Source organism: Haliotis rufescens, unplaced genomic scaffold, assembly GCF_023055435.1.
Source record: "Haliotis rufescens isolate VD_foot unplaced genomic scaffold, xgHalRufe1.0.p SCAF_3, whole genome shotgun sequence".
In the NCBI taxonomy this organism is placed as follows: Eukaryota; Metazoa; Mollusca; class Gastropoda; order Lepetellida; family Haliotidae; genus Haliotis; species Haliotis rufescens.
Genome location: NW_025964001.1, coordinates 36,653,087 through 36,680,766, shown reverse-complemented (window position 1 = coordinate 36,680,766; position 27,680 = coordinate 36,653,087). Strand labels below are relative to the sequence as shown.

Sequence of the window (27,680 nt, the reverse complement as noted above, 5' to 3'; positions counted from 1 at the left end):
GCACTTATTGCATTTTCCTTGCTCAAGAAAATCTATATGACATAGTTGTAACCATTTTCCTTAATAAAAAATGTTACCACACAAAAAACTTCGTTTTTGTATGATATACGACCACCCTTACGGGGCCTCACCCCCAACGGCGCCTCACGCCAGGGGGAGCAACTCTCACCCAAATCACTTTCCTTATGTCATCTGTAAGAGACAGACGTGTTGATTTTTCACACAAGACAAAAATAAGAGAAATCTATCGTTCGACAAGAACCATGGCTGACCAAACTGTATGTATGGTACATTTCTTTCTTTGCAAAGGCGTAATACCTCGCATTGTGAAGTTATAGAGTTGTAATAATACGCCACGTGCACGGTACCTTTGAATTCCAATGGCCGTAATGGCGTCCATATTGTAGTTCCACGGGCTGATACATGTAACACCAAGGCCATTAAGAAACGGCTTGGGGTTTTGTTATATCATACAGCATTGGTCTACAATTTTTTCCTTTACAAAACCCAAGGTGGTGTGTTAATTCATAAACTACACTTACCTTTTTTACGGGTTTTTACACCTTAGCGCGTAACACGCCCCTTTGGTGTTATAATTATACTACACATTGGCTATTAGTATCGCGTTACAAATCGCATTCTACATTACGCCTTTGCTTCTAGTTTCACAATTTATGCACGTTTCTTTCCGATCTTTATATCGCACTGATACACGTTGATACCCTTCCCGCCCACCTCAGAAATTACGGTCTTGTTTACAAGACCTTCAAACTGTGTACGGGTTGTTCTAAGACAGGCACGAACGCTGCCGAATATGTCTGGCGGAGGACATTGCCTTTACCCCCCGGGGCCCCCAAAAGAGACAAGTTGACTTGTTCCACTTTAAAGAGGTCTATTAAAGGCGGGGGTAGATATCAGATCTACTAAGACATCCCCCCCTCCCCATCTAAAAAGGGTAAAAAAGCTGCCGAGATTGTCTCCCCCGCTCCCTCTCCGGGGGCCGGGGGAGAAGGCTCGAGGGTCCCCGTAGTAAGCACTGCACCCTCTCCTGCACTGTCTTTGGCAGACTTTTCTGCGTTACTTAAGTCGCAGATGGCGTCGATGATGGAGGAGGTAAAGTCTCAGCTCCGAGAGGAGATGCGGACCGAGCCTTCCCCGTTGTCGGCGCCGGACGCGGCTTCGAGACCTTGTGATATGCCCGGCGTCGGCCGAGGCAGGCAACTTGGTCTCGGGGACGATCTCAGACCGGGCTTCGGCGCCGGCTCGAGGTCGCTCCCCAGCGGAGGGGTGGCGGGCGCCGGCCCGTGCACTACCGACGCACAATTTTTCCCTAGCGGAGCACGACGCCTCTTCCGAGGCCGAGGCTTTCACTAGTGGATTCGTAGCCCGGAGCCAGGGGGGTTCCCTTGGTCTCGGGGACGATCCGAGACCGAGCTTCGGCTCCGGCTCCGGCTCGAGGTCGCTCCCCAGCGTAGTGGTGGCGGGCACCGGCCCGTGCACTACCGACGCACAATTTTCCCTAGCGGAGCCAGACGCCTCTTCCGAGGCCGAGGCGTCCACTAGTGGATACCCAGCCCGGAGCCAGGTTGGTTCCCTTTGTCTCGGGGACGATCCGAGACCGAGCTTCGGCTCCGGCTCGAGGTCGCTCCCAAGCGTAGTGGTGGCGGGCACCGGCCCGTGCACTACCGACGCACAATTTTCCCTAGCGGAGCCAGACGCCTCTTCCGAGGCCGAGGCGTCCACTAGTGGATACCTAGCCCGGAGCCAGGTTGGTTCCCTTTGTCTCGGGGACGATCCGAGACCGAGCTTCCCCAGCGTAGTGGTGGCGGGCACCGGCCCGTGCACTACCGACGCACAATTTACCCTGGCGGAGCCAGACGCCTCTTCCGAGGCCAAGGCTTTCACTAGTGGATACCTAGCCCAGTGCCAGGTGGGTTCCCTTGAACCTCCGGCACCTCGGCACCGGGACTCGGCCTCGGGCCGGGTGCAGAGACACGTGCGGGACAGGATTGTCCATGTACTGCCTCAGGTTGCTGCGCCCATGCCAGAGTCGGAGACACCAAACTTGACTAAGGTCAAGCAGGGCCGGCGGTTGCCCCCCCTTTCCCGTGTGCGGTGCGGAGTTGAAGGCTGCTTACATATGCTTCGAGGAGCAATATCATAATGCATGCCAACAGCTCCGTGTGTCCGTACACTCCGCGTATCTGTCGGCTGTACAGAGGGAGTTAGCGGGAGAGGGGCCGGCCGACTCTTCGGAGTTGGCCGCGCAACTAACATTATCTTGCGCGGGACGCTATTCGTAGCTGTGCATCGCAGATGTTGTGCGCTGTTATGTGCATGCGCAGGCGGTGGATGTCGGTATCTAAATACTCGACTTACACACGCCAAGACCTACTTGCTTTGCCGTATAAGAGGGTGCCACCCTCTTCCCTGGGGCTCAGCAGGCGGTCCGAGAGGCTGCTCAATTGTATACTTCCATCAAAGACTCATAAGGCCTTGTTGGAGGTACCAAGCGTTAAAACCGCGTAAGCGGGCCTCTCCAATTGTCCCCTCCTACGCTAACGCACGGGTCAGACGTCCACACCTGCTTGGAAGCCGCCGCTTCCTTCAGGTATAAGGGCGCCGTGAGGAGCAAGAGAGGCACGGGCCGGGGCAAGGCAGCTGGTCGAGGCCAACAGCTTTTTCGCGGGGCTGGGAACGATGGGTTCCCATTAGCGCCCGAAGAGCCCCGGGTGAACCCATAGTCGCAAGTTATCGGGAAAACTCATCCGCTCCTCCACTTTTCCGGGATAAAGCACACACCGGTGCCTGCTACCCGAGAGAAGGCGGAATTCCTCCGTGCCGAGGTCGACGCACTTCTTATGAAAGCTGCGATCGAACCGGGTCCCGAGGGACAGGAAAGCGAGGGCTTCTACTCGACTTGTTTCCTAGTCACCAAACAGTGATCTCAACTGTCGAGACAGGAGAATGGCTAACGTCAATAGACTTAAAATACGCCTATCTCCACATACCAATACATCCAGAGTTCAAGAAATACCTGAGGTTTTCTTTCGACGGGAGGTGTTATCAGTTCAGGGTTCTACCATTCGGGATCTCCACGGCCCCGAGGGTGTTCACCAAGCTGATGTTGATTCCCGCCCAAGTGGCCAGGTCAAAAGGTCGGTTCTGCCATCCGTACCTCGACGACTAGGTTACTAAGAGCTCTATTGCAATCCCTGAGTCAGATAGCTACACAACAAGTGATAGATATTCTGATCACTCTAGGGTGGATGGTCAATCTCAAGAAGTCAGATCTGAGCCCCACTCAGAATCTAGTCTTCCTAGTGGCTAATTTCAACACGGTGAGAGGACGTGTATCTCTGTCACAAGATATCAAGTCCCTTAAGCGCAAGTCACACTGCTCGTACATGGCTCCAGTTACTGGACAACATGGCGGCGACAGTGGATTTGGTCTGGCGGGCGCGCTTGAGAATGAGTCCCATTCAACAAGCACTCCGTCGACTTTGGGCGAACTCGGAAGATCTCGAGACTGTGCTCGAGACTCCGTAGTGGCTCATTACACACCTCCAGTGGTGGACCGAGGTCGGGAATCACTCCCGTTCCGTCTCTCACAGTTCAAACAGCGCGTCACTCTCCGGCTGGGGAGGCGTTCTGAATGATCACACTGCCTCGGGACTATGGTCCCAGCAGGAGATCAAACTGCATATCAATGTGCTAGAACTGAGAGCGGTCAGGTTGGTGTTCCAACGCTTCCCGAATCTGCTTCGTGGCCAAGTGGTTCGTCTAGAGATGGACAACCAAACGGCGATGACTTACATCCGGAAGCAGGGGGGAACGGCGTCTCCGTCGCTTCGACGAAAGACGTGGCAGTTCCTACTATAGTGCGACTCTCACGATATCAGGGTGCTACCTGTTTATCTCCCGGGGGTGGACAACGTCCGTGCGGACGCTCTGTCTTGCCGGATCCTCGCTCCTCACGAGTGGAGGCTCGACCCGGGGATATTCGGGATTTTCTCCCTGTTATACAGGTCGTTACAGGTGGATCTGTTTGCGTCTGGGTTAAATAACCAGACACCAACGTTCTGCTCCCGAGTCCACGACCCGAGGTCGGTGGCACCGGACGCCTTTCAGCTAGATTGGACGGACAGTTCTGTGGGCATTCTCCCCAGTACCTCTGATTTCCAAGGTCCTGTCTCAGCTAGGCACTCAGCCTGCGCGACTAATTGTGCTCCTGGCACCTCTTTAGTCGGCGCAGAGTGGGTTTCCAGTAATACTCAGGTTTCTGGCTCAGCCTCCTGTTATATTACCTTTACGACCGGACCTCCTATCCCAGAACGGGGCCCTCCACCCGAATCTCAGGATTCAATGGGTGGCTTGGCCACTGTCAGGAATCGCCTCCAGAAGAGCGGTATTCCTGAACGAGTTGCAGACACAATACTGGCTTCGCGGAGGGATTCGACAAACGTTCAGTACGATAGATAGGCCTGCTATGCGCCCAGGTGTGTCGATAGAGGGATTGCAGATCTTTTTTCTGCAGATCTCGTATCCGTGCTTGAGTTTCTCCAGTCGCGACTAGATGACGGCCTGGCCGCATCAACAGTCCGAGGGTACTCTACAGCTATCGCAGCTTTTCACGTCCCTGTCGACGGGGCACTTCTGGGTGCACACCCATTAGTGCAGCGCTTTTTAGCAGGTGTGGACAGGATCCGACCGCCAGTCCGGCGGATCAGTCCCCCTTGGGACTTGTCAATCATTCTAGATTGGCTGTCCGGTCCTTCCTTTCGGGATCTGTCGTCTCTCTCTCTTCAGCTGTTGAGCTGGGAGACGGCGTTCCTTGTGGTGGTAACGTCCGGCAGACGGGTAGGCGACATTCGTGTTATGTCAGCCGATCCCAAAATAACTGTCTCCCATGGGGTCGATAAATATCACCGGGACAGTCAGTTTTCGTCTACCGGACTATTACCGTCCTAGGGTCGCACACGATTCCACGCTCCTATTGAGCTACCCGCTCTTTCACAGCCTTCCTCGTCGGGGACCACTGCAAGACATGCTCATGTCTTGGATGTCCGCACGACTCTCAAGGCCTATATCAGCAGAAATATGGGTGTCCGTAAGGATAACCAACTATTTTGCTGTTACTGCGGTAGGAAGGTTGGCTCACCTGCGAGTAAACAATCTATCTCGAGGTGGATAGTTTCAAACATTTGTACAGCGTATACGCTTACAGGCAGGGACCCCCCTACCAGGTTGAAGGCTCATTAGGTTAGAGCAGTGGCTGCGTCAAAAGCGTACGCCGCGGCTCTGCCCATTGAGCAGATCTGCTCCGCGGCTATTTGGAGCCAGCCGAGCACGATTCATCAAACCTTACCAACTCGACAAACACTCAAGCGAGCGTACTCGGTTTGGTCAGTCAGTTCTCCGAACTGGGCAAAGTTCTAATCTCTAGCTGATTGAGCATTCGAGATTTTAGACAGTCTTCCGGTTATACTGCTCAGTAATGGTCCGGATTTTATCTTCTGCGGTCGATAAATATCAGTCCTTACTACTCGATAATACTCGTATTTTGCGCACGCACTCCTTCGATCCTCGGGGACCCTCTGGCCTAGCTCAGCGCTGGTTATGGTCTCTCGTGATCTACGCCCTTATATCACTTGTTCAAAAAAGTGTGGGGGGGTGGGAGGTGTTTCGAGTTCTCAACTTATGACAAGCCGCAAAAACAGGCTTTATCATAATATATGGTCGACCACGCCCTGTCTCTAGCCCCCGCCTTTCGACGGTGGTGCCTCACGATAAGGTTGGTTCCATTTATTGAACTCAATATTTTATTCTGTTGAATAATCAAATACGATGTATTTATTTACGCCTGTTGCTGACGGATGCCACTTCCTAGATTATCTTTGGGAGTCTGTCTTGATGCAATAAGTGCCCCAAGGAGGATTTAATCAGAAAGAGAATTTTACAAACCTGTAGAGGTTATGAATTCTCTGATGAAATCCTCCTTGGGGCACGGCCACCCACCTCCCCACATTCCGTCAGCATTTGACATATGGAAAGTGATTTGGGTGAGAGTTGCTCCCCCTGGCGTGAGGCGCCGTTGGGGGTGAGGCCCCGTAAGGGTGGTCGTATATCATACAAAAACGAAGTTTTTTGTGTGGTAACATTTTTTATTAAGGAAAATGGTTACAACTATGTCATATAGATTTTCTTGAGCAAGGAAAATGCAATAAGTGCCCCAAGGAGGATTTCATCAGAGAATTCATAACCTCTACAGGTTTGTAAAAATATACCAGTGGATTGTCAACTTTCCATCTGGCATGCAACTATTCAAAACTGACAGTCCGAAAGCAAAATAGAACATTTCGGGCTGTCAGGCAGGTGGGTGTGTTAAACACTGATGTTGGTGAGGAATCATGCAGTGTAATCAACAAGCAATGGTATAGAGAATAAATAAATTATTCGTGAAGTCTGGATCATCTTATCTGGCTTCACCTGTGTACTAGCCACAGATAGATGCAACATTGTTGATGTGGCTTTGAGCAAATACCATTCTCTCACTTACCTACCTGCATTAAATATATCTGGAGAGCACTGTTCAATGTATATCAACTGCATCCGTGGTGTGGTGGGTCGAATGTCAGCCTGGAGAACAGAAAGCCACTGGTTCATGTCATACCAAAAGACGGTAAAAGCTGGTACTTGTTACCCTGCCTGGCGCTCTGCATTAAGTAGATAAAACAAGGACTGGTCAGCTCAGGGTCACTTGTGTAGACTGAACAACAAATTTGTATGTAGCGAGCAGGGCTTCTCCTTTCAGAGGTTACTGGCCCTTCTCCAAACTAACTGGCCCAAAACTAACTATTGGAGGCCATGAATGAGATACCCAGGGGGCTCTGAAAATTTTAGAACTCATCACCAGTAAACTGCCATTTCCTGCACTCTGAGATTATGTGCTGGCTTCCATTTGCCTCATTTCGTGGCAATTTAATGAGCAAATAAAGATGTTGTTGTACACAACGTTGCAAAATGGCCACCAGTTGTGTCATTCTACCAAGATGATCTTTGAGTTCACCATTCATCCCCGCTAAATATGTGATTCGAAATTATGTGATTCACGAGCAGTGTGCAACTTTAAAAATTAAACATACACAGAGAAGGGGTGAACTTTTGACTAGCCAGGTGGGCCAACAACTTTGTGTTTTTTTAACTGGCCGTGGGCCAATGGGCAAGCAGTTAAATCGACCCCTGGAGTCAGGGTATAATGTGTCTGAGTGGGGTTCCATGTTAAACTATGATATTGTATCTCGGTGGGCTAGCTGTATGAAAGTCCAGACTAGTACAAGCAGCCACACACGTCGCTTTATGAGGGAAATAATCTTGGACTTGAGGTTAAACCCATGTCACCTCACCTTGATGTGTATCCCTTTCAAAAGTTGATTAGTTTATGAAAAAGTCTTCCTGATTTGTCTTTACAGAGTAAGACGTATGATTCAGTCACTGACAAGTTCATGGACTTCTCGTTTGAAAAGGTAAAACAAGACTTAAGTTTTCTATGTTTCTTTGTAATCACCGATAATGAATGTTTTGTTTTTAATGTCAAGTAACAGTTCCAGATTGTACCGATGATTGTAGGAGTTGACACTACCACTTGTCTGATCTCAGTGAAAATCTGGGAGGATGAGTACTTTTCTGAAAAATATGTTTAATAATGTTAATAACACAAGTCTCTGGATTAAGAATGGGCTATTCCTGTATTTGCCCCTATATTTGTCCCCAGACAAACAGTGCCTACATGCTGTTCTATGAGAGATGTCCCAAGGGCAAGAAGCCTGAGGAAATCTTAGACAGCGCAGAGGAGAGAAAGAAATTCAATTTTGAATTGTCGAAGGACCTCGGTGATGTGAGTATCTAGATCTCTTCTCATGCTACAGGGGCGGTCGGGCAGCCTAGTGGTTAAAGCGTTCGCTCGTCACGCCCAAGACCCGGGTCCGATTCCTCACATGGGTACAATGTGTGAAGCCCATTTCTGGTGTCCTCCGCCGTGATATTGCTGGAATATTGCTAAAAGCGGCATAAAACCATACTCACTCACTCACTCACTTACTCATTACGACAGTGATAGAAATTGGCACTAGTCCTATAGTCCTTGCCAAGCAACACTTAGTTACAGTGTCATAGGGACTAGTAGAAATTTGACGTTTTAAAAGCTTTTGCTATATGTTGTCATTTTCAGGACTAGTGGACTAAATATGTTAGTTTCTACCGCTGTTATGATTGGTTAACTCACGACTGATGTTTGCAGTCAGAGGACTACACACGATCCCAACTATTAAGAATACAGCCTTGTAGTTTAACCAAGCTCTGATTTTAAGAAAATATTCCACATAATGTTACCTTGCGCTAAAGTCTGAGATCTCTCAGTTCATTGAAAATTTGAAAGTTAAATGACAGTTTAAACAAAACCTTTGGTAATTGTGAAAAGATGTAACTAATGTTGAGAGTACCATTGGTGTATGAAGTCTATTCTCGGAATCATAGACTGCAATAACAAGATGGCTATTCTTGACTTCCTGGTCATATTTCAGTGGATCTGGCAAGACAATACTCAGTTTCTACAGGACAAGAATCTCTTCGAACACACCTACTTCGGGTAAGTGACAACACGCATACTTCCTTCCGTTGTATACTTCCCTGTGGATATTCCGGGGTGAGAGTTGGTACCCGGCAACCTTTCCCGGTCGGTGGGTGATTTAATGGATAGCCAGGTCCGACTCGGTAAATGAATGCCTTGCTAACCCCACAGTATGGATCGTTGTTCACGATATTAATCACTGGATTGTCTGGTCCAGACTCAGTTATTTACAGGCTGTGGTCATGTAGTTTGAATATTGCTGAGTATGGTATGAGTAAACAACAAACTGAATTGGTTACTTATGTCATTGTACCCCGGTGACTTGTTGTATAGGTACTTAATGTCATTGTACCCTGGTGACTTGTATAGTTACTTAATGTCATTGTACCCCTGTGACTTGTATAGTTACTTAATGTCATTGTACCCCGGTGACTTTTTCAGTTACTTAATGTCATTGTACCCCGGTGACTTGTATAGGTACTTAATGTCATTGTACCCCGGTGACTTGTATAGTTACTTAATGTCATTATACCCTGGTGACTTGTATAGGTACTTAATGTCATTGTACCCTGGTTACTTGTATAGGTACTTAATGTCATTGTACCCCAGTGACTTGTATAGGTACTTAATGTCATTGCACCCCGGTGACTTGTATAGGTACTTAATGTCATTGTACCCCGGTGACTTGTATAGGTACTTAATGTCGTTGTACCCCGGTGACTTGTATAGGTACTTAATGTCGTACCCAGGTGACTTGTATAGGTACTTAATGTCATTGTACCCCTGTGACTTGTCTAGGTACTTAATGTCATTGTACCCCGGTGACTTGTATAGGTACTTAATGTCATTGTACCCAGTGACTTGTATAGGTACTTAATGTCATTGTACCCCGATGACTTGTATAGGTACTTAATGTCGTTTTACCCAGGTGACTTGTATAGGTACTTAATGTCGTACCCAGGTGACTTGTATAGGTACTTAATGTCATTGTACCCAGGTGACTTGTATAGGTACTTAATGTCGTACCCAGGTGACTTGTCTAGGTACTTAATGTCATTGTACCCCGGTGACTTGTCTAGGTACTTAATGTCATTGTACCCCGGTGACTTGTCTAGGTACTTAATGTCATTGTACTCCAGTGACTTGTATAGGTACTTATGTCATTGTACCCCGGTGACTTGTATAGTTACTTAATGTCATTGTACCCCAGTGACTTGTATAGTCACTTAATGTCATTGTACCCCGGTGACTTGTATAGTTACTTAATGTCATTGTACCCCAGTGCCTTGTATAGGTCTTTTGTACAACATAAGTCTACTGAAGTACATTTGTAGTACCACCCCGACTTGTTCCCTGAGTTCAGAGATAATGTAACAGATGTTGTTGCTGTGTGTGCAGGTTCATGTGGCAGATCTGCGGCTACATCACCACGACGCTACCCAAGGATGACAACAGCATCGTCCCCCTCAAGGCAGCCCAACTCTCCACATCGTTTGTCCTGGAAACACTCATTCATGCCAAAGAAAAGGTAAGACATCCACAAAGGGTAAAATATTAATGACAACATTCTGATTAATAAGGGGGCACAGGTGGCCCAGTTGTCTAAGGCACCGCGATTCGCTGTGCAGAGTTGCGTCCCTTGGACACGCCAGAAACCTATGATTGTGGGTTCGAATCCCGGTTCGCCCCGATTATGTTTCTAGGTTTGTCAGCACCATACCCGTGCTCGTGGATTTCACCGAAGTGGTAAACGTCTGATACCTGCATCACTTCAGACTTTCCTCCCACATTAAGCTGACACGCCGCGATATAACTGTAATACTGTTAAAAGCGGCGTTAAATCCTACTCACTCACTCTGATTGATAATGCTGTTGAGGCTCTACGGCATGGTGGTCCTGATTATTCACATTTCTGATGCCATTGTAATAATTTTCTTATTAAACTCTGACCTAAAAGGGCTGGGATATATAGTTATATAGTTATACCAAGGAATTCCGTCCGTCCATCTTTCTGAGGACATTTTTTTGTGTGACCTACAACTTGAAAACTCCTGAATAGTTTATTTTCAAACTTAGTTGACACTTTCTCTACCTATGGCAGATCTACGTTAGATTTTGATTTGTATATTTTCTGAGAAAAAACAAATTTTTTATTTTATTTTTTGCTTTAACATTTGTTCAACCTATAACTTCAAAACTACTTCATAGATTCTTAGCCAATTGTACAGTTTCTATCCCCATAAGAGAGGTGCATTGCAAGGTTTGATTTTGATAAGTGGATTTTCTGAGAAAATATTGTTTATTTTATGTTTTGAACTTAGTAACATGTAACATGGAGGGTATTAGTGAGCCCTGCTCACTTTTTGCCTTGTTTTGATAATCTTGATTGTATCTCTTCATTAAGGACAAGAGGAGCAACAGATTGTTTTTAAAAACCCATGTCTGCCGTTGTTTCAGCCCACCATGTTACAGTGGATTGAGCTGCTCACCAAACAGTTCAACTCCTGCCCAGCCGCTTGTGAGGTGAGTCTCTGTTCTTAATGGACTGGGGGAAATAAGTCAAACATAGGTCACTCAACATGCATATCATCATATCCCAATTGCACAGATTGATGCTCATGACATCAATCACTGGATTGTCTGGTTCAGACCCTGAAGATCCGGGGTAGAATAGGTCTTCAGCAACCCATGCTTGCCGTAAAAGGCGACTATGCTTGTCGTAAGAGGCGACTAACAGCGACTAACGGCCTCTACACTGATCAAACGTGGTGTTCCAAATAAGGCAAGGAAGTCAAGTCAGTGTTTGAAAGTAAGGGGGTTCCTGGGGTCCTGGGGTCCTTCAGGTCTTCTATGGTATTTGAATCAAGACCCACTAAATCCTTAACTTTTATCATTAGGTTATAACCCTAATGTTACAAATAAAGTTTTAATGGGTCCATGGGTTCAAGTACTAAACAGTAGACTTCAAGAAACCTAGGATCATTCATAATAATTGTAGATCTGTGAAGATCCGGGGTAGAATAGGTCTTCAGCAATCCATGCTTGTCATAACAGGTGACTGTGCTTGTCGTAAGAGGCGACTAACGGGATCGGGTGGTCAGGCTCGCTGACTTGGTTGATGCATGTCCCAATTGCGTAGAATGATGCTCATGATATCAATCACTGGATTGTCTGGTCCAGACTCGATTATTTACAGACCGCCGTTACATAAATGGAATATTGCTGAGTGCAGCATTAAACAACAAACCGTCAACCAAACCACTTGACATTCTAGCTAGCTGGTCACAAGGTGAAGAACATGAGACTGAGGGTAGTGATTGGGTTGCTTGTTAAACTCTTAGAGATGGAACACTTCCTTGGTTGTATACTTGTATGGCCCCTATGTGTATCTGTAAAATGGGGATTGGTTGTCCCGGACTTGGCTGACCGCCGTCATATAGCTGGGATATTGCTGAGTGCGGCGTAAAACAACAAACCAACAACAACAATAAAGCCTTGGCTAGTCACGACGAAGACTCGGGTTTGATTCCCGACATGGGTAGAATGTGTGAAGCCCATTTTCCGGTGTACTCCGCCATGATATTTGCTGGACGTAAAACCATATTCACTCACTCACTGTGACCAGTGTTGTCTTCATGTGTTGTGTTGATGTTGCAGTGGTTCCTGGACCACATGGCTGACAGCGACTGGTGGCCCCAGCAGATACTCATCAAGTGTCCCAACCAGATGGTCAGACAGGTAAGTACACACCTGTAGGGGGGAGGGAATCAAATATTTACATGTTTAATATTGATTTGTTGAAGTGTAATGTATTAAAAAATATTTGTGTAATCGAGAGTTTTGATACACATTGGTTTGGTTTTTCATTTGTATTTTGGGGTATTCAGGACAATAAAGAAAATCCTCAACCATATTATATTAATTTGTTGTATTATTTCAGATGTTCCAGAGGTTGGTGATTCATGTGATTGGTCAGTTGCGCCACTCCCACTTCGATCTCTACATGCAGCCAATTGTGGAGAGGTGAGAACTGTTTTGTCATCTAATTTTAATTAGACTTAGATGAAATGTTGAAATGACTAATTGTTAAGTTCTCTTTTCAGAATAGTAAATCGTTATTGGCTCCTGATTTAATTTATGTTCATGTTCATGTGTTGCTGGTGTTGCAGTGAGGATGGTGTTGTGGATGTGACGGAGATAGGGAACAGGTCGTGTGTGACAAGGTTCATCAAGAAGATGCTCACCATCGTAAGTCACGATCTGATTATGCTCTCAGTCCATGGTCCATAGATGCAGGAGTCAATTAATTAATTTCTTTATTCAGTAATGTAGGAAAGACCACAGGCATATTCATATGCAATTTAATGAAAATAATTTTCAATTTAACATTTTCACTTATTTCAAGCACATGTAAATATTGAAAAACACTGTGTTGGGGGAATAGGTCAGTTTTGTTTCTCGCATTCAGTTGAGTAGAGAGAGTCCTGTATGGGTGCAAACAGGTGTGTGTCCATGTGCCACCCCATGTTAAAACAAAATAATCCCTGTCACTGATTATTTTCACTATAAGTTATTTAAGCACATATAGTCTTTATTTGAGAAGTGGCGTAACAGTTTCATGTTCAACTTTAAGATTTCAGAATCATACTTCTATATATTTACATAGCCAGTGCCTTGATCTTGGAAGATTTAGTGAGATGTAACTATTCGTACTATTGTGATGTATTTATATATCATGCCCTATATGCTGGACCCTTATATGACAATGACCATTACCATGTATTTGTCTTGTAGATCGAACACGGTGTGCGGCCACACAGCAAGTACCTGACAGAGTACTTCGCCTTCCTGCTGGAGTTTGCCAAGACGGGGGAGGAGGAGTGTAACTTCCTCATCAGCATCAACGCCATCTCCACCATGATCGCCTTCTACATGGGTCAGAAGGCCCAGGAGAATTACGTAAGTTGGACGACAGTTGGGGTCTGGTGGTCAAGCTCTGTGACTTATCATCTTGCCCTTTGCTCATACTTTTGTCATGATACTTGTTTGTTTGGGACTTGGTGATTTACAGGACACAGTGTTGTATAGCTGTGTACAACATTCACTCTCTCAGTGATCTCAATGATTGGAGAGGAAGTCAGTGTTTACAGCAAAATTATTCCGATCTTTCCTCTCAAAGGTACCATATCTGACGTGTTCCGTGACCATAACATTATTTTTATTGCAACCCAAAGCTAGATGGCTAACTCATTCTTTAATCTCTCGTTTCTCCAGCTATATTACCCATAGAGCATCTTATGTCTGCAAGTTGAATGTCTCAGTGCCTTGAGGATGTATTGATCTGCTTGTGAGGAGGCTGACAGTTCCGTGAAAACAGACTTGAGTTTTGGATTTGACCTCTTTATTTTTACAGTGTGACATTTTGGTAAGGTGCTTGTTGCTCTCTCAGTACACTGCTAGATACTGATGTCTTGTAAAGTAAATGTGGCTTATTTATTTCCTTTCTGCCTGTAGGTCGAGATCCTGTCTGACGATGATGAAGAAGAAGATGTGATCTCCCTGACGGATGACAACTACCGCCCCATGTCCCTGGAGAAGATGATCTCATTGATAGCTCTCCTGGTGGAGAAGTCTCGGGCAGAAAAACAGTTGCATCTCTCGGAGAAGGACTACAACTCCATCATAGGGGGCAAGGTGAGGAGGAGTAGGATTCAGGGCTGGGACAAGCTTCACAGAGCCGTTGTAGCACGAAGACTGCCTTAAGTCTGTGTTTACATATAGAAATTATGATATGTAGCACGAAGACTGCCTTAAGTCTGTGTATACATATAGGAGTTATGATACGTAGCACGAAGACTGCCTTAAGTCTGTGTTTACATATAGGAGTTATGATACGTAGCACGAAGACTGCCTTAAGTCTGTGTTTACATATAGGAGTTATGATACGTAGCACGAAGACTGCCTTAAGTCTGTGTAGACATATAGGAGTTATGATACGTAGCACGAAGACTGCCTTAAGTCTGTGTATACATATAGGAGTTATGATACGTAGCACGAAGACTGCCTTAAGTCTGTGTTTACATATAGGAGTTATGATACGTAGCACGAAGACTGCCTTAAGTCTGTGTTTACATATAGGAGTTGAGATACTTGTAGCATTATGATTGCTTTGTGAAACAGATCAGGGCTGTATCTTCTCACGTATAATGCACATATTTAACCAAAACATACAGCTGTGTGGTGTGGGGTGTGCATTGTACATGTAGACAATGAGGTTTTTTTTTCCACACTTGCACAGAATTATCTCAGTGCTAAAACTTTTCTAACTCATCAACATACACTTAAAATAGTTGTAGCACCAGGATCACTTTGTGCAAGTCGGCTGCTGCTTGGCCCAGCAACTTATTCTTGTCAAGAGCTTTACTTGGCTGGAATGTGTCCTATGATCCCATGCTGCTTGTAGAGAGAGACCAAGTTGAGACATAGGCAGTTGTTCATGCAGTGCTCTGTAGTATAATCACCTGGAGAATCCTGGACCAATTTCTCACTACGATCTTAGTAACAAAGACTGTCTTAACTTATCAAACATAGATATCTTTGTGGACTGGCCCTGCTCTCCAAACTGCCCAGTGTGTTATCCTGTCATCGTTCAACCTTTAATTCATGCTCATATTATTACCTATATTGCAATTTTGAACAAATTTACAATATGTTATGATTTTTTTAATGGCATTATTGACAGTGTTGTCATGATATTCTATTTCATTTGTCCTTTCAGGGCTTTCCATTCCTGTTCAATCAAATCCGAGACAATATCAACATCCGGCAGTCGTGCAATCTCATCTTTAGTTTAACAAGATATAATGAAACACTTGCAGTTGCAGTAAGTATTTAACACTAAGATATTAACTGTTTGATTGGCATTCTAGGAGTTGGTGAGTTAATAAGAAAACATACAACTCTATGGATGAAAACTTTTGTTTTATTACATTAGCGAGTTTCGATGTTCAAGTAGATTCTTACTCCGCTCTCAAACTGGAATGAGAACGGTGTAAGAGTCTACATTGTAACTTTGCCAAAGAATATAAACCAGAAGTTGTCATCCATGAAGTTGTATGTTTACTTATTAACTAAGATGTTGATTATGTGTAAAGAATAATTCAATTTTATATCTGTATGTTACGTTCAATGTAAAAACGAGGTAAAGCTGTTTGTGGTCAGCATCATCGATTAGTGATTGAAAGGTCGGGAGGCCATGTTGTAAGTGTTTGGAAATGGGTGTGGGCAAATAACTCCAGAAAATGTGGATTGATGTGGACTAAATTCATTTTGTAGACATGTGATGTGCTTCCCAATGCAATAAATATTACTAATGTAATGGGGGTTTTTGCCGTTTTTCTGGAGTGTTACACATTGCAATGTCATGGTGCTCAATTACATTAAGTAATACGTTACCACTGTTATACCGAGGCTGTTGTCTCCCACAACTGCTGCTATAGCGAAATCTACCACAGAGATCTCAATTACCTCATGCAGCACGTGCGTAGCCACCTAGCTGCCATGTGACACCCTTCACTCTTGTCTCCTTCGTCTGCTTAGCAAGACGTGTTTTCTCCTGCTGAAGCGTTCCTTGAAGATTTGGTGATATTTATTATAGTTTATTCTCTAATAAACTGTGCTTTTATGGGGCGTTGCGGTAGCTACGCTTGGTTATAATTTTCCCGCCAAACGGAAAATTTTTCCCGCCCTTTTTTCTATATACTTGCGGGGTTCGCGTATGCACGTTGTGTTTTACGTTTCCCCTGTTCTTGTATGTTTTGGGGGTTAACATAACTTATTTCTTTAATAAAAGTTATATGTGTATGTTATATGTTCACATTGCTCGTTTATTTTCTTGTGAAAATGTTCGTTTGTGAATCATTGTGGTGCGTGCATTGTAACCATGTTTTGTTCTTTGTTTATAGCAAACAATCAATGTCTGACATGGATATGTCCCCAGTATCCACCCCCTCTACCCCTGCTCCTCGGAGTTATGGGGTGTGCAGAAAGTTTTTGTCGTCCCGGGATCCCCACGTTCGTTGCCCGCGGTGCAGGGTTCCTTGCGGGGACACCCGGTGCATCCTGTGCGAAGGTCTGGGGCCTGCGGATTTTGAGCGGTACCGGCTGTACGTACAGTCCGTCTCCACCCCTGTGGTGGCCGGTTCGTCCGGTCAGGGTCCCCGTGCGGGTACCACCTCCTCGGCTGCGGCGGATCCCCTTGCGGCCCTCGGGCTGTCTGGGGATTCCGTCGCCGCATTGTTGTCGAAACTTGTGGATTCCATGCTGGCGGCCTTATCGCAAGATAGGCCGCTGGCTGTTCCGTCCCCGGCCTCTTCGGTGGCCGCGGGGTCGGACGCGGGGTCCACCGGTAAAGCGGCGGATCTCTTGGCGGCCCGTGTGCTGTCCGGGGATTCCGTCGCTGCATTACTTGCATAACTTGTGGACTCCAAGCTGGCGGCCTTATCTCAGGATAGGCCGCTGGCTGTTCCGTCCCCGGCCACTTCGGTGGCCGCGGGGTCGGACGCGGGGTCCACCGGTACGGCGGCGGCTCCCGTGGTCACCGGTCCTTCCCCCGAACCGTTGCTCCCGCTATCGGTTTAGGACCGCGTGGCCATGGTTTATGACCTCTTTGAGGACATGCCCCGGCCGGTACCGCGGGGAATCCACGACTGTGGGTTCCTCCGAGGTATACGATGAGTCTTCCGACTCGGCTTTCCCCGCATCAACCTTGCTGCGCGGTTTCAAGCCTTCCTTGGAGAACGCCTTCGCGGCGGCCTCCGGTCGGGGTCTCCCGTTGCCTCCGACGTCGTGGAGAAAGGGTTTATTCCCGGTACATGACCTTGCCTTTCCCGAGGCTGGTCCTACCGCGGAGGCCCATGTTGAGCGGTTGGGTGTCCGTGCCCCACCGGCTGCTACGGTAACGCAAGCTACCTTGCACCAGCTGGACGCCCTCGCTCGGCACTCCATGTCTCACGGAGACACTTACTTGGCTGCAGCGGCCCGTCTGGTCGAAGGTTCTCCCACGGACCGTGACCAGCGCATTTACAACTGCCTGCTCAGTTTAAATGCTTCCCTGGAGTACGTTGCCGAGGACTCTCGGCACACACTTGCTCTTGTTGGGTCCCTGCATAGGCGCCTGGGTGCCGCTCCTAACCGGAGCGCGCCCCAGGCTGCTGCGGCCGGTAGGTCTAAGGGGTCGGGTTCTTCTTCCTCTGGGAAGTAGCCCCGCCCTGAGGGCTCCGGTATGGGCAATCAGCTGCCCTTTCGCGGGAAAACGGGGAACTGGGGGAAGCCCAAGTCGTCGACGGACGGCAAGGGCCCCTCCAGGTGACTCTCATTGGAGGGGTTCGTATGCCGACAGCGCCAACTTCGGTTGGCCCTTAGGCGAACCCGAGTCACTTGGCCCTGGACAGTTGCGCCTGCCGCAACCTGTCAGGGCCCCCTCTCCTTCCCCAGTGGGAGCCAGACTCCAGACTTACTGGGAGAATTGGGAACAAGTGTTCGACGACCCGTGGGTGGTCAACACGATTCGGTACGGCTATCGGCTTGATCTCAAAGCGAATCCGCCGCTCACCGTTGCCCCGTTGGCAGGTTTCGATTCGGAAACCGATCTTCCCATCCTCGCCGATGCCATCGGCAGGTTGGTGGAGAAGGGGCAGTACGGGAGTTAGCTCTACCAGAAATAACACCGGGGTTTTACTCCAGGATATTTCTCGTTCCCAAGTAGGACAGTGCCGAACTCAGAATGATTCACACGTCCGCTCCCTGGCTGTTCACCCGGTTAACCACCCCCATAGTGGGGTTCCTCCACAGGAGGGGTGTCCGGTACTTCGCGTACCTGGACGACTCGCTAGTAGCAAATCGAATGACGGACACCCTGTCACGCCATCTCGATTTCGCACGTCGGCTCTTGGAGCAATTTGGGTGGATTATCAATCTCCCCAAGAGCGAGTTAACCCCTTCTCAGAACTTGCTGTTCATCGGAGGTCGGTTCAACACGGTGTCCCATCTCCTCTTTGTCCCCCCAGACCGGTGGCACAAAATTCAGGCGATGATTGCTAAAGTCTTAGCGGTGTAACAGACTGTTCACTTTTGGGAACAGCTGTTAGGGCTACTTGTATCAGCCCAGGACTGCACCGCACGGGGTCGTCTCCAACTCCGCCCGCTGCAACGGTTTTTAATCCAGTTGCTAGCAACGGAGGTGAACAGTGCGACCGTCGCCCTCCCGGATCGGCTCCGACCGCATCTGGAGTGGTGGACGGTCCCTTACATTGTCTTATCAGGAGTCTCTATGCGGCCCTACCGGGCCACGTTGACCCTGTATACAGACGCCTCTCTAGTGGGCTGGGGCGCCCATCTAAAGGGGGAGGTGAGCTCGGGGCTGTGGTGCGTAGACGAACTAGGTCTTCACATCACTTGTCTCGAGTTCAAGGCAGTGATCAACGCAGTCAATCACTGGAAGCATCGTCTCGTCGACGCCCGGCTCATGCTGGCGACCGACAACACGACGGTAGTGTCCTATGTGAACAAACTGGGGGGAACCCACAGTCACTCGCTACTCGATCTCACGTTCGAGTTTTACGCTCTGGTGGACAGTGTCCCGTGCCAGTTACGCGCCCGTCACATCCCAGGTGTGCGGAACGTACTGGCCGATGCTCTATCGAGGCCTCAGGATCCGAGCCCCACAGAGTAGATGCTGAACCCAGTAGTGTTTCAGTGGCTGTGCGAACGTTTGGGTCGTCCGATGGTCGACCTGTTCGCAACGCGGTTCAACAATCAACTCCCGTTGTTTGTATCACCAATCCCGGACCCGAGGGCCATCGATCCCGATGCTCTCGCGTTAGACTGGACGGGCTTGGTCGCTTATGCTTACCCGCCGACAGCGTTGATACCACACATTCTAAGCCGGCTCCGAGGAGTTCGCTGTCGAATGTTACTGATCGCGCCCATGTGGCCGAACAGATCGTGGTACCCCGACTTGCTGACCCAGGTCACGCAGTCGCCACTTCCACTGCCTGTGAGACCGGATCTCTTGATCCACCCTCACACCCGTCAGCTTCATCCAAACGCAGGGCAGTTCAATCTGCACGCGTGGATGTTGTCACCGAGCGTCTGTGGAGTAAAGTTTTTTCTCGCCGGGCGTCTCGGGCATACGTTAGTATGCATCGTGATTCTACCCAGAAGGTGTATAATGCACGTTGGGTTATTTTCACGAAGTGGTGTTGTAAACATCACATTCATTCGCCAGATAAGGTATCTGTGCGGGATATTGCTCGTTTCATGTCTCACTTGCGAGAGACCCGGAAACTCTCCGGGGGTTCCATTGCCAACTATGTCTCGTCCGTTGCTACGGTACGGGACGTTGCTATGGGTACCAGTCTCTCCAATGAGCCGGTGTTACGGGGTATTATCAAGGGTTTCAATCAGCACGATCTTAAGAAGGGCCGCCTTCGGGCACCGGCCTGGGATCTTTCCCTAGTGTTGCAATCACTTACGGAAGCTCCGTATGAACCCTTGCATAGTGCTTCGTTCCGGCATGTGACTTGGAAAACAGCATTTCTCCTCTCCTTTGCCACGGCGGCACGTGTATCCGAAATTCATGCACTCGATGTCGCCAAGGTACGATTCGATAGGGGTGACGAAGGAGCGGTCCGCCTGGGCCTGCTCATGGGCTTCGTCGCCAAGAATCAGAGAGTCGGGCAAACGGAGAGAGAATTCACTGTAAGATCACTCAAAGAAATCTTACATCCTGCTGATACTGAGGACAGAGCGCTGTGTCCGGTTAGGGCCCTTAAGTATTATCTTAAGGCTTCGAATGAACGTAGACAAGGGCGTGACCGTCTGTTCATATCGTGTAACCCTAATCGCACGGTTGACATAACTCGCAACTCGATTGCGTTGTGGCTTCGTTCTGTCATCAATCTGGCGTACCGGTCTCGGGGGTTACCGGTAGCGGGGTCAAACCCGCACGAGATCAGGGCGCTAGCGGCAACATTTGCCCTACACTCGAATATCTCTGTTCGCAGAATATTACGAGGTTGTTACTGGCGTTCTGACTCGGTTTTTGCCAATCATTACCTCAAACAGGTCGCTGATGCCGTCGTGGAGAGTGTGCACCGTCTTGACCCGCGGATCGCGGCGCAAGCGGGCACCTAAGGGGTGTGCCCAGCGCAATTCCGAACTCCTCAGGCGTCTGACCTTGCACGGTGGTCAATCTGGGTCGACTCCATTGTTCCCACTGCCGTGGGTACAGGAGTTGGGGTCCCGCAAACCAGCGCACTCACACCACAGGTGAGGGCGGCTTTTTGTGTGCTTTGTCCTTATTTGTATTTTGACAATTATGTCTTTAATTGTCTGTCGTGTATCCCAACCTTGTGATGCATGCTTACAAATACTGGAATTAGGTCACGCGCCTAATGCATACTTTAAGTAGGCTTGCTCTGGGATATACGGTCTGAATGAAATTAATTTCCCTCTTTTCGACTGTTTAACCTGATCTAAGATTAAGCTCACGCGGATACAGTGTTCTCATCCGCTGCGGCGATGAAATACCTATCCAGTGGGGCCGTTTGGAGTCACCAATCGTTTTGGCAATGACGATTGAGCCTTACGGTATGCGCTTGACAGTGCTTTGGTATTCCTATAGGGTAACGCCTAGCTAGGTGCATGCGCATCGAGTGCTTCCGCCTTGGTGTTTACTTCCGCTGGTCGGAAGGAACGCTAGCAGTCAGGATTCGGGTTGTAGGTGCTCCCCACCGCCTACTGTGGTAGTCAGCCTCGGTATAACAGTGGTAACGTATTACTTAATGTAATTTGTAGAATTTTCCTATTCGGAATATTCTATAAGTAATACGTTACCACTGGGCTGCTGCCCGCCCGTCCGTCCCCCGAGCACTTGCTCTCGCAGGAGACAAGAGTGAAGGGTGTCACATGGCAGCTAGGTGGCTACGCACGTGCTGCATGAGGTAATTGAGATCTCTGTGGTAGATTTCGCTATAGCAGCAGTTGTGGGAGACAACAGCCTCGGTATAACAGTGGTAACGTATTACTTATAGAATATTCCGAATAGGAAAATTCTACAATTTCTGTAGAATGCAATAAATATTACTAATGTAAGGGGAGTTTTTGCCGTTTTTCTGGAGTGTTACACATTGCAATGTCATGTTGCTCATTTCTGTAGAATGCAATAAATATTACTAATGTAAGGGGAGTTTTTGACGTTTTTCTGGAGTGTTACACATTGCAATGTCATGGTGCTCATTTCTGTAGAATGTGTTACAGGTGATAAATATGGTGTTCGGGGCCATCAGGAAACTGAACCCAGAGGTAAGTCCGCAGTTGGCTATTCCATACCACTCCACAGAATGTAAGGAAACCTCATGAGGGATTAACTGTAGTAATAGGAAGAGTCAGTTGGTCCTGAACTTCTTGTGAGAGGTATATATGAGATGGCTAGATATATGAGGGATATGAAGTTGACAAGAAATGACTGAGATTGCTTCAAAGATAAACAGTGTTTGTGCCAGATGAAATCAATGGATTTATGGACTCCCTTGTGAGCTGTCTGGATACAGCACAGACGATTGATATTTTCGAAATATAAGGCTGTTGAACAGTGTTCAAAATCAAGCTTGAAGTTCAAAGGGCACTTGTCATGACTCTAATGTTGAAAATTATTAATAAATGGTCCCATGATTAAAAAACTGTACCAGCAACACTCACGGATCCCAGGATTCCCTTTGGTTTTAAACTCCTGTCAAACACAGGATTGTTTTCAAATCTTTGAGTGGTATTTACAGGTTATTGCAAACAGGTGCAACCAGTGTCATTGTATCTAACTGCTCTTAGCAAAAAAAATTCCTCGGGGAATTCAGGTGAAAAATAGGCCTACAGTACCCCATGCTTGTAACACCAGTGTAGTGAGAATCGGATGATTACAATGTGTGACCTTGCTGAATTTACTTCCTTGTACCACGGTGTCATGCATCATTGTTAACGCTATCAATCACCTGTGTGACTGGCCCAGATTTACAGTGCAGACCTGTTAAGATCTGGGTTAGAATAGGTCTTCAGCAACCCATGCTTGCTGTAAAAGGTGACTATGCTTATCTTTAGAGGCGACTAACAGGATCGAGTGTTCAGGGTCGTTGATGCATGTCATCGTATCCCAATTGCGTAGATTAATGCTTATGATGTCAATCACTGGATTGTCTGGTCCAGATTATTTACAAACAGCTGTCATATAGATGGAATATTGCGTTGATGGAGTGCGGCGTTAAACAAACAAAATTTGCAAAGTGACATTGAATAACTTTATGAAAAACTTGAACTAACAGTAAACTACGGTTACAACGAACTCAAAGAGACTACTACTTTTAGTTTGTTATAACCGTAGTTCGTTATAAGCATATACACAGCATAACTACAGCAAATAGTTGGGACAAAAAAAGTAAGTTTGTTTATCCGTCAGTTTGTTATGAGCGTGTTCGTTATAACCATAGTTTACTGTATAGTGTGAAAATTGCTGACTGTCAGAATAAAATCCTTTTAACAATACTAGATACTTAGTCTCACATAATGGAGGCTAAGTGTATTTCAAAATTTAGACATCTAACGTAAGTAAAGAAGACAAACCAAATGAAGAGGTGTTTATTTGTAAGAAAGTTTTCCACTACTCAGTACAGCTGTAGGATCACAGTACATGATGTTGTGTTGCAGCAATCCCAGCCGTTCTTCAAGCTGCTGTCCATGTTGGTGGAGTTTGTGGGCGGCCCGCCCGGGATGCCACAGTACACTCAGTATGTGCTGCAGAGGTTCTGGGAGGTGAGGACATATCACTGTATCGTGACAGAGCTCTGTAGGCTTTTTACTCGAATTGTGTGTTGATGGGACTCCAGGATTTGTTGCAATGATAAATATATGGTGGAATTGAATGATAATATATAAGATATTAAACCCAACAAACCAGTTTTCGCTGATGAATTGTTAAAGCCAGAAGTATTGCTTCAGATGTGTTAAGTACATCTTCCCGAGGCAAGGGAAGTTAACTGACTATAAGAATCCAGTTTCAACCCTTGCCGAACTTCCTTGCCTTTGGAAGATGTGTTAAATACTGTTGATCACCCTGTTGATGAGAGACTATTCTTTGGTCAGTTGGAAGTCGTAGTGGAAGAACTCACTTTAATGTCAGCTGCTCTGTTTGTAGGATGTATGTAGAGCATTCATGGGTAGGAGGGAAAGACCGTGACAGGCATCTTGGAATACCTGCTTTAATGTGTGATCATGTGATGTCCGGCTACGTCAGTAATGTACTCCTGACACTAATCAGAGGAACACGCCTCCTATTGTATCAGTAAACTTTAATGTACCTAGCAGATAATGATTAACATAGTCATGAGTCAGTGTCTCAGTCTCATACATGATCTAGACCTAGACTGGAAATGGCTACAGTGGAACTTAGTCTCTCTTTGGTAAACCTGATTTCCTAAGTAATCGCTACATCACCTGCTAAACCACGCTGACCATGTCTTCAGCTGACCAAGTGTTGTCCGCAACAATGCCTGGAGTGGATGACCGGTCAGGTGACTCGCAACAAGCTGGCCCAGGCCTGGACTCTCAACCAGATGGACAACTGGGTGGAGCCGTACCTCATTGCTCACAACAATGTGCGGGTCCGCAATGGTAAGTAGAGAACATGGGAAGCGGGCCAGTGTAACGGTCAGTGCAGGGAGCCGTGGTTAGAGTTACTCATTTGACCTGTGATAATCCTTATTCTGTCAGTATCATATCATCAGGGTTTCACCAAAAGTGGTCCACGTATACCGTATTTTCTTGAGTATAGTGCGCACTTTTTAAAAAAAAAACACAGCTGTGTAGAAGGGGGTGCGCATTATACACGAATTATGAGTTTGGATGTTTTTTTCCCCCATGGAAAGACATTACCGTGAGCACGAAACACCGGAAATACCAGGTCAACAAATCCATACTGAAGTACGCAAATTAATCATGTAATTACACTGTCTGGCTATAAAAAGTGTTCTTTGTATATCTGGACTTATATTTGTAACTTATTTCATTAATTTTATTCAAAATTCGAGATCGTGTGTGAAGCGATCGGAAGATCGCACAACTCACCGTTATTAACAGCAACCACAGTCAGAATACCGCTATTGACGCCTTGAAACGAACTTTAGTTGACAGAGAATGGATACATATATCATAAATGCCATACTTTGACTCGTTAAAAGTCATATTTGTTTTTGTTTGACGATTCTATGTCAACATGAAATTCTCGCGATCACGCCATCACGTGCGCGTGAGCCTTGACGGTGACTGGTCAGACTGGTTCCATGTAAAAAATAATACCCGGGAATAGCGATCAGCTGCTTCGCTTAGGGTTATTATTATTTTAAATATGTTTAGTAAAGGCTGCATCTAAATAAACAAGATATTGGAATATATTATTCCTGATCAAAAAAATAGTTTCAGATACAATTTTTGCCGATCCTTGCATTGAAAATCCTTGAAAGTTATATTATTGGGTGTGTCTTGACCGAATCACCGGTCAATTCCAAGAAAACGTGTGTACGGCTGATTGCTGTTTCCGGCTTAGTTTACGAGAAAATACACAAGGTAATCTTAATCCCTGGATATAAAACAATCAATGCCTAGCAGAACAATAAATACTATTTAAACGGTAAATCAACATGTCTGGTGATTTTTTTTTATCTCAAATTCACCCGTTCGTTTGCCGGACTTCGCTGAAGGGGTAGATTCTACGGTGTAATTTTTTTTCTGCGCTTGGTATTCGAATATTATTTTTCCAAAATACTGAACCCGCTAGAGGGGGGTGCGCATTATACATAGGTGCGCACTATACTCAAGAAAATACGGTACATGGAACCTACAGCCTTGGGCTTTTCATTTCAATAAACTGACGTGAGTTTTGACTGGTATGGTAGAATTAAATTGTCAAAGTTGTCTTGTTGATCGAGACCCTGTACTTGGTCTTTGTACTTGGACTTGTTGTACATGGTTGACACGTGCTGTACAATGTGCTGGTACTGACTGAGATCGTGTTCTGCCACAGCTGCTGCCTTCCTGCTGGTGTCCCTGGTGCCCAGCACCCACTTCCGTCAGTCTTTCCGCTCCGCCAGGAGCATGCTCAGTCCGCACAAAGAGTTTGCTGTGAGTATCATTTCCTGGCTACATTAGCCAGTCGTAGTTTCCAATAAACTGTTTGTAGCGAAACAGATGGAGAGTGTTTATCCTTAAATTTGTCCCTTTTTAGATAGCTGTCCTTAAATTTGTAGGGTTGGTCGGGTAGCCTAGTGGTTTAAGCGTTTGCTTGTCCCGCTGAAGACCTGGGTTTGATTCCTGACATGGGTACATTGTGTGAAACCCATTTCTGGTGTCCCCCGCCGTGATATTGCCGGAATGTTGCTTAAAGCGGCGTAAAACCATACTCACTCACTCACTTAAATTTGTAAATCGGGACATATAACTATTTATGTTGTAACAGCAAGTAATATTGTAACCTAAAGATTTTTTGTTTTGAATCTCCACTTTGCTATTTTCAGATGTCTACTGAGGCCCTCATGGTTTTGCATCAGGTGAGGAGATTTATGCGATAATTTGTGAGATAAACAGTTTAATTTCACTCCTTCCTGCAGGGATATTGCCATTAGCATATTGGATATTGTTGCAGGTTGCTTTGATGATAGTTGTTGACTGGTCTGTTTGTGTTCCAGGTGTATGAGCATCTACTGAGTCTCCTGTCTAGGGCAAGGTTGTATGTTGGTGAGTAGAACAGGGAATTAACATCACTTTAACAGAATAGTTACATCTATTCATACTTGAAAGATTACTGAATTTGAAAAATCCAGATTTGTGACAGAAATATTCTGAATGATTGCAATGCAAAAAACTAAATGGGTATTATTTCATGAGAAGTCTGATGTTTGTTTTTTCTTCAGATCCCCAAGTCCATGGCACAATGAAGCTGATGTGTTACTTTGCTGTCATGACATACTGTCTCGTATCCAAGCAAGAGAAACTCTTGGTGAGTGTATAGCAGTATTCCTGTTTACCGATAATTACCATTTTTTTGCCGGTATAATTAGGCTTGGACCGATAATTCATGTGACAGCCAGTCCCTGTGGACCAGCAAATAAAATACCTTATAAATCTTTGTTGTTGAACAAAACATCAACGATATTCATATAAGTATATTTTTTGGGGGAAAGTCAGATTATCTGTTACCATCAGGGCTTGCCCCTGTTTTAGTGCAAGGCAATAACATTCCGCTTTGCTTCAAGGTTAAATATCCATTTGTAGCGACTTTGTATTGAAATGTTTAAAAAAGAAGAGAAAGTTGTGACAGAAGTTTGTTTGAAAGACATGTAGATCTAATTGATTACTTCAGAGATGACGTCACTGCACTAGACATGATGTTGAAAAAATTAAAACCAGGAACTTTTCACATGTTTTTTTATTTTATTTTTTTATTTGTTGAGAGAAGGAACTTACAAAAATTTGGGGGGACTAGTAATTTTTAGAGTTGTTCAAAAGCCAGCGTGAACACTGGTATAGTTTTAACTCATGTATCATTATCATCAGTGTTTCCTTCAAGTGGGGGAGGAGATGGCTATTGTCAGCTTGTCATGAACAAGACCCAGGTTCCGTTCCCCATGTCTTCAAACTCTGTATCACTATGTATTTGGCCTGTGTTTTCAGAGCTCTTAAACTTGAAACATTATTATAAGTCATTGTAGATTTGTGCCTGTTGGGGTAGCCAAGCCAGAAATGGTCGCCAGTTCTGCATGCTTGTTGAAAAAAACTAAACTGAAGTTGATCATGCTGTCGACCACTGGTTACGACAAGCTGCTATGACAAAACTGGAATATTGCCGATGGTTGTGTGAAACAACTAACAAAATGCAGATTTGTCCGTTTGATGGTTATGTAAATCCCAAAAGTATTTGTATTTGGATTAGTGTCACATATTTTATTTT

The 27,680-nt window shown here is 46.2% G+C and overlaps 1 protein-coding gene across 10 annotated transcripts in view; it reads left to right on the top strand.

The window, feature by feature from the left end:
* The window catches only part of LOC124118980 (ubiquitin carboxyl-terminal hydrolase 34-like), a 99,157-nt gene that overhangs the window by 49,725 nt on the left and 21,752 nt on the right, over positions 1–27,680 (top strand). For 6 of the 10 annotated variants that reach the window (XM_048402911.1, XM_048402910.1, XM_048402907.1 and 3 more), the window contains 18 exons: positions 7,473–7,526; positions 7,775–7,897; positions 8,583–8,647; positions 10,028–10,157; positions 11,087–11,152; positions 12,287–12,367; positions 12,570–12,652; positions 12,799–12,877; positions 13,424–13,588; positions 14,144–14,323; positions 15,408–15,512; positions 21,938–21,994; positions 23,387–23,491; positions 24,202–24,349; positions 25,758–25,855; positions 26,248–26,280; positions 26,419–26,467; positions 26,644–26,729. In XM_048402911.1, the coding sequence (XP_048258868.1) occupies positions 7,473–7,526; positions 7,775–7,897; positions 8,583–8,647; positions 10,028–10,157; positions 11,087–11,152; positions 12,287–12,367; positions 12,570–12,652; positions 12,799–12,877; positions 13,424–13,588; positions 14,144–14,323; positions 15,408–15,512; positions 21,938–21,994; positions 23,387–23,491; positions 24,202–24,349; positions 25,758–25,855; positions 26,248–26,280; positions 26,419–26,467; positions 26,644–26,729 (1,707 nt within the window). The remainder of the gene's footprint in view (positions 1–7,472; positions 7,527–7,774; positions 7,898–8,582; positions 8,648–10,027; positions 10,158–11,086; positions 11,153–12,286; positions 12,368–12,569; positions 12,653–12,798; positions 12,878–13,423; positions 13,589–14,143; positions 14,324–15,407; positions 15,513–21,937; positions 21,995–23,386; positions 23,492–24,201; positions 24,350–25,757; positions 25,856–26,247; positions 26,281–26,418; positions 26,468–26,643; positions 26,730–27,680) is intronic. The other 4 variants (XM_048402915.1, XM_048402916.1, XM_048402909.1 and 1 more) reach the window with 1 other exon arrangement.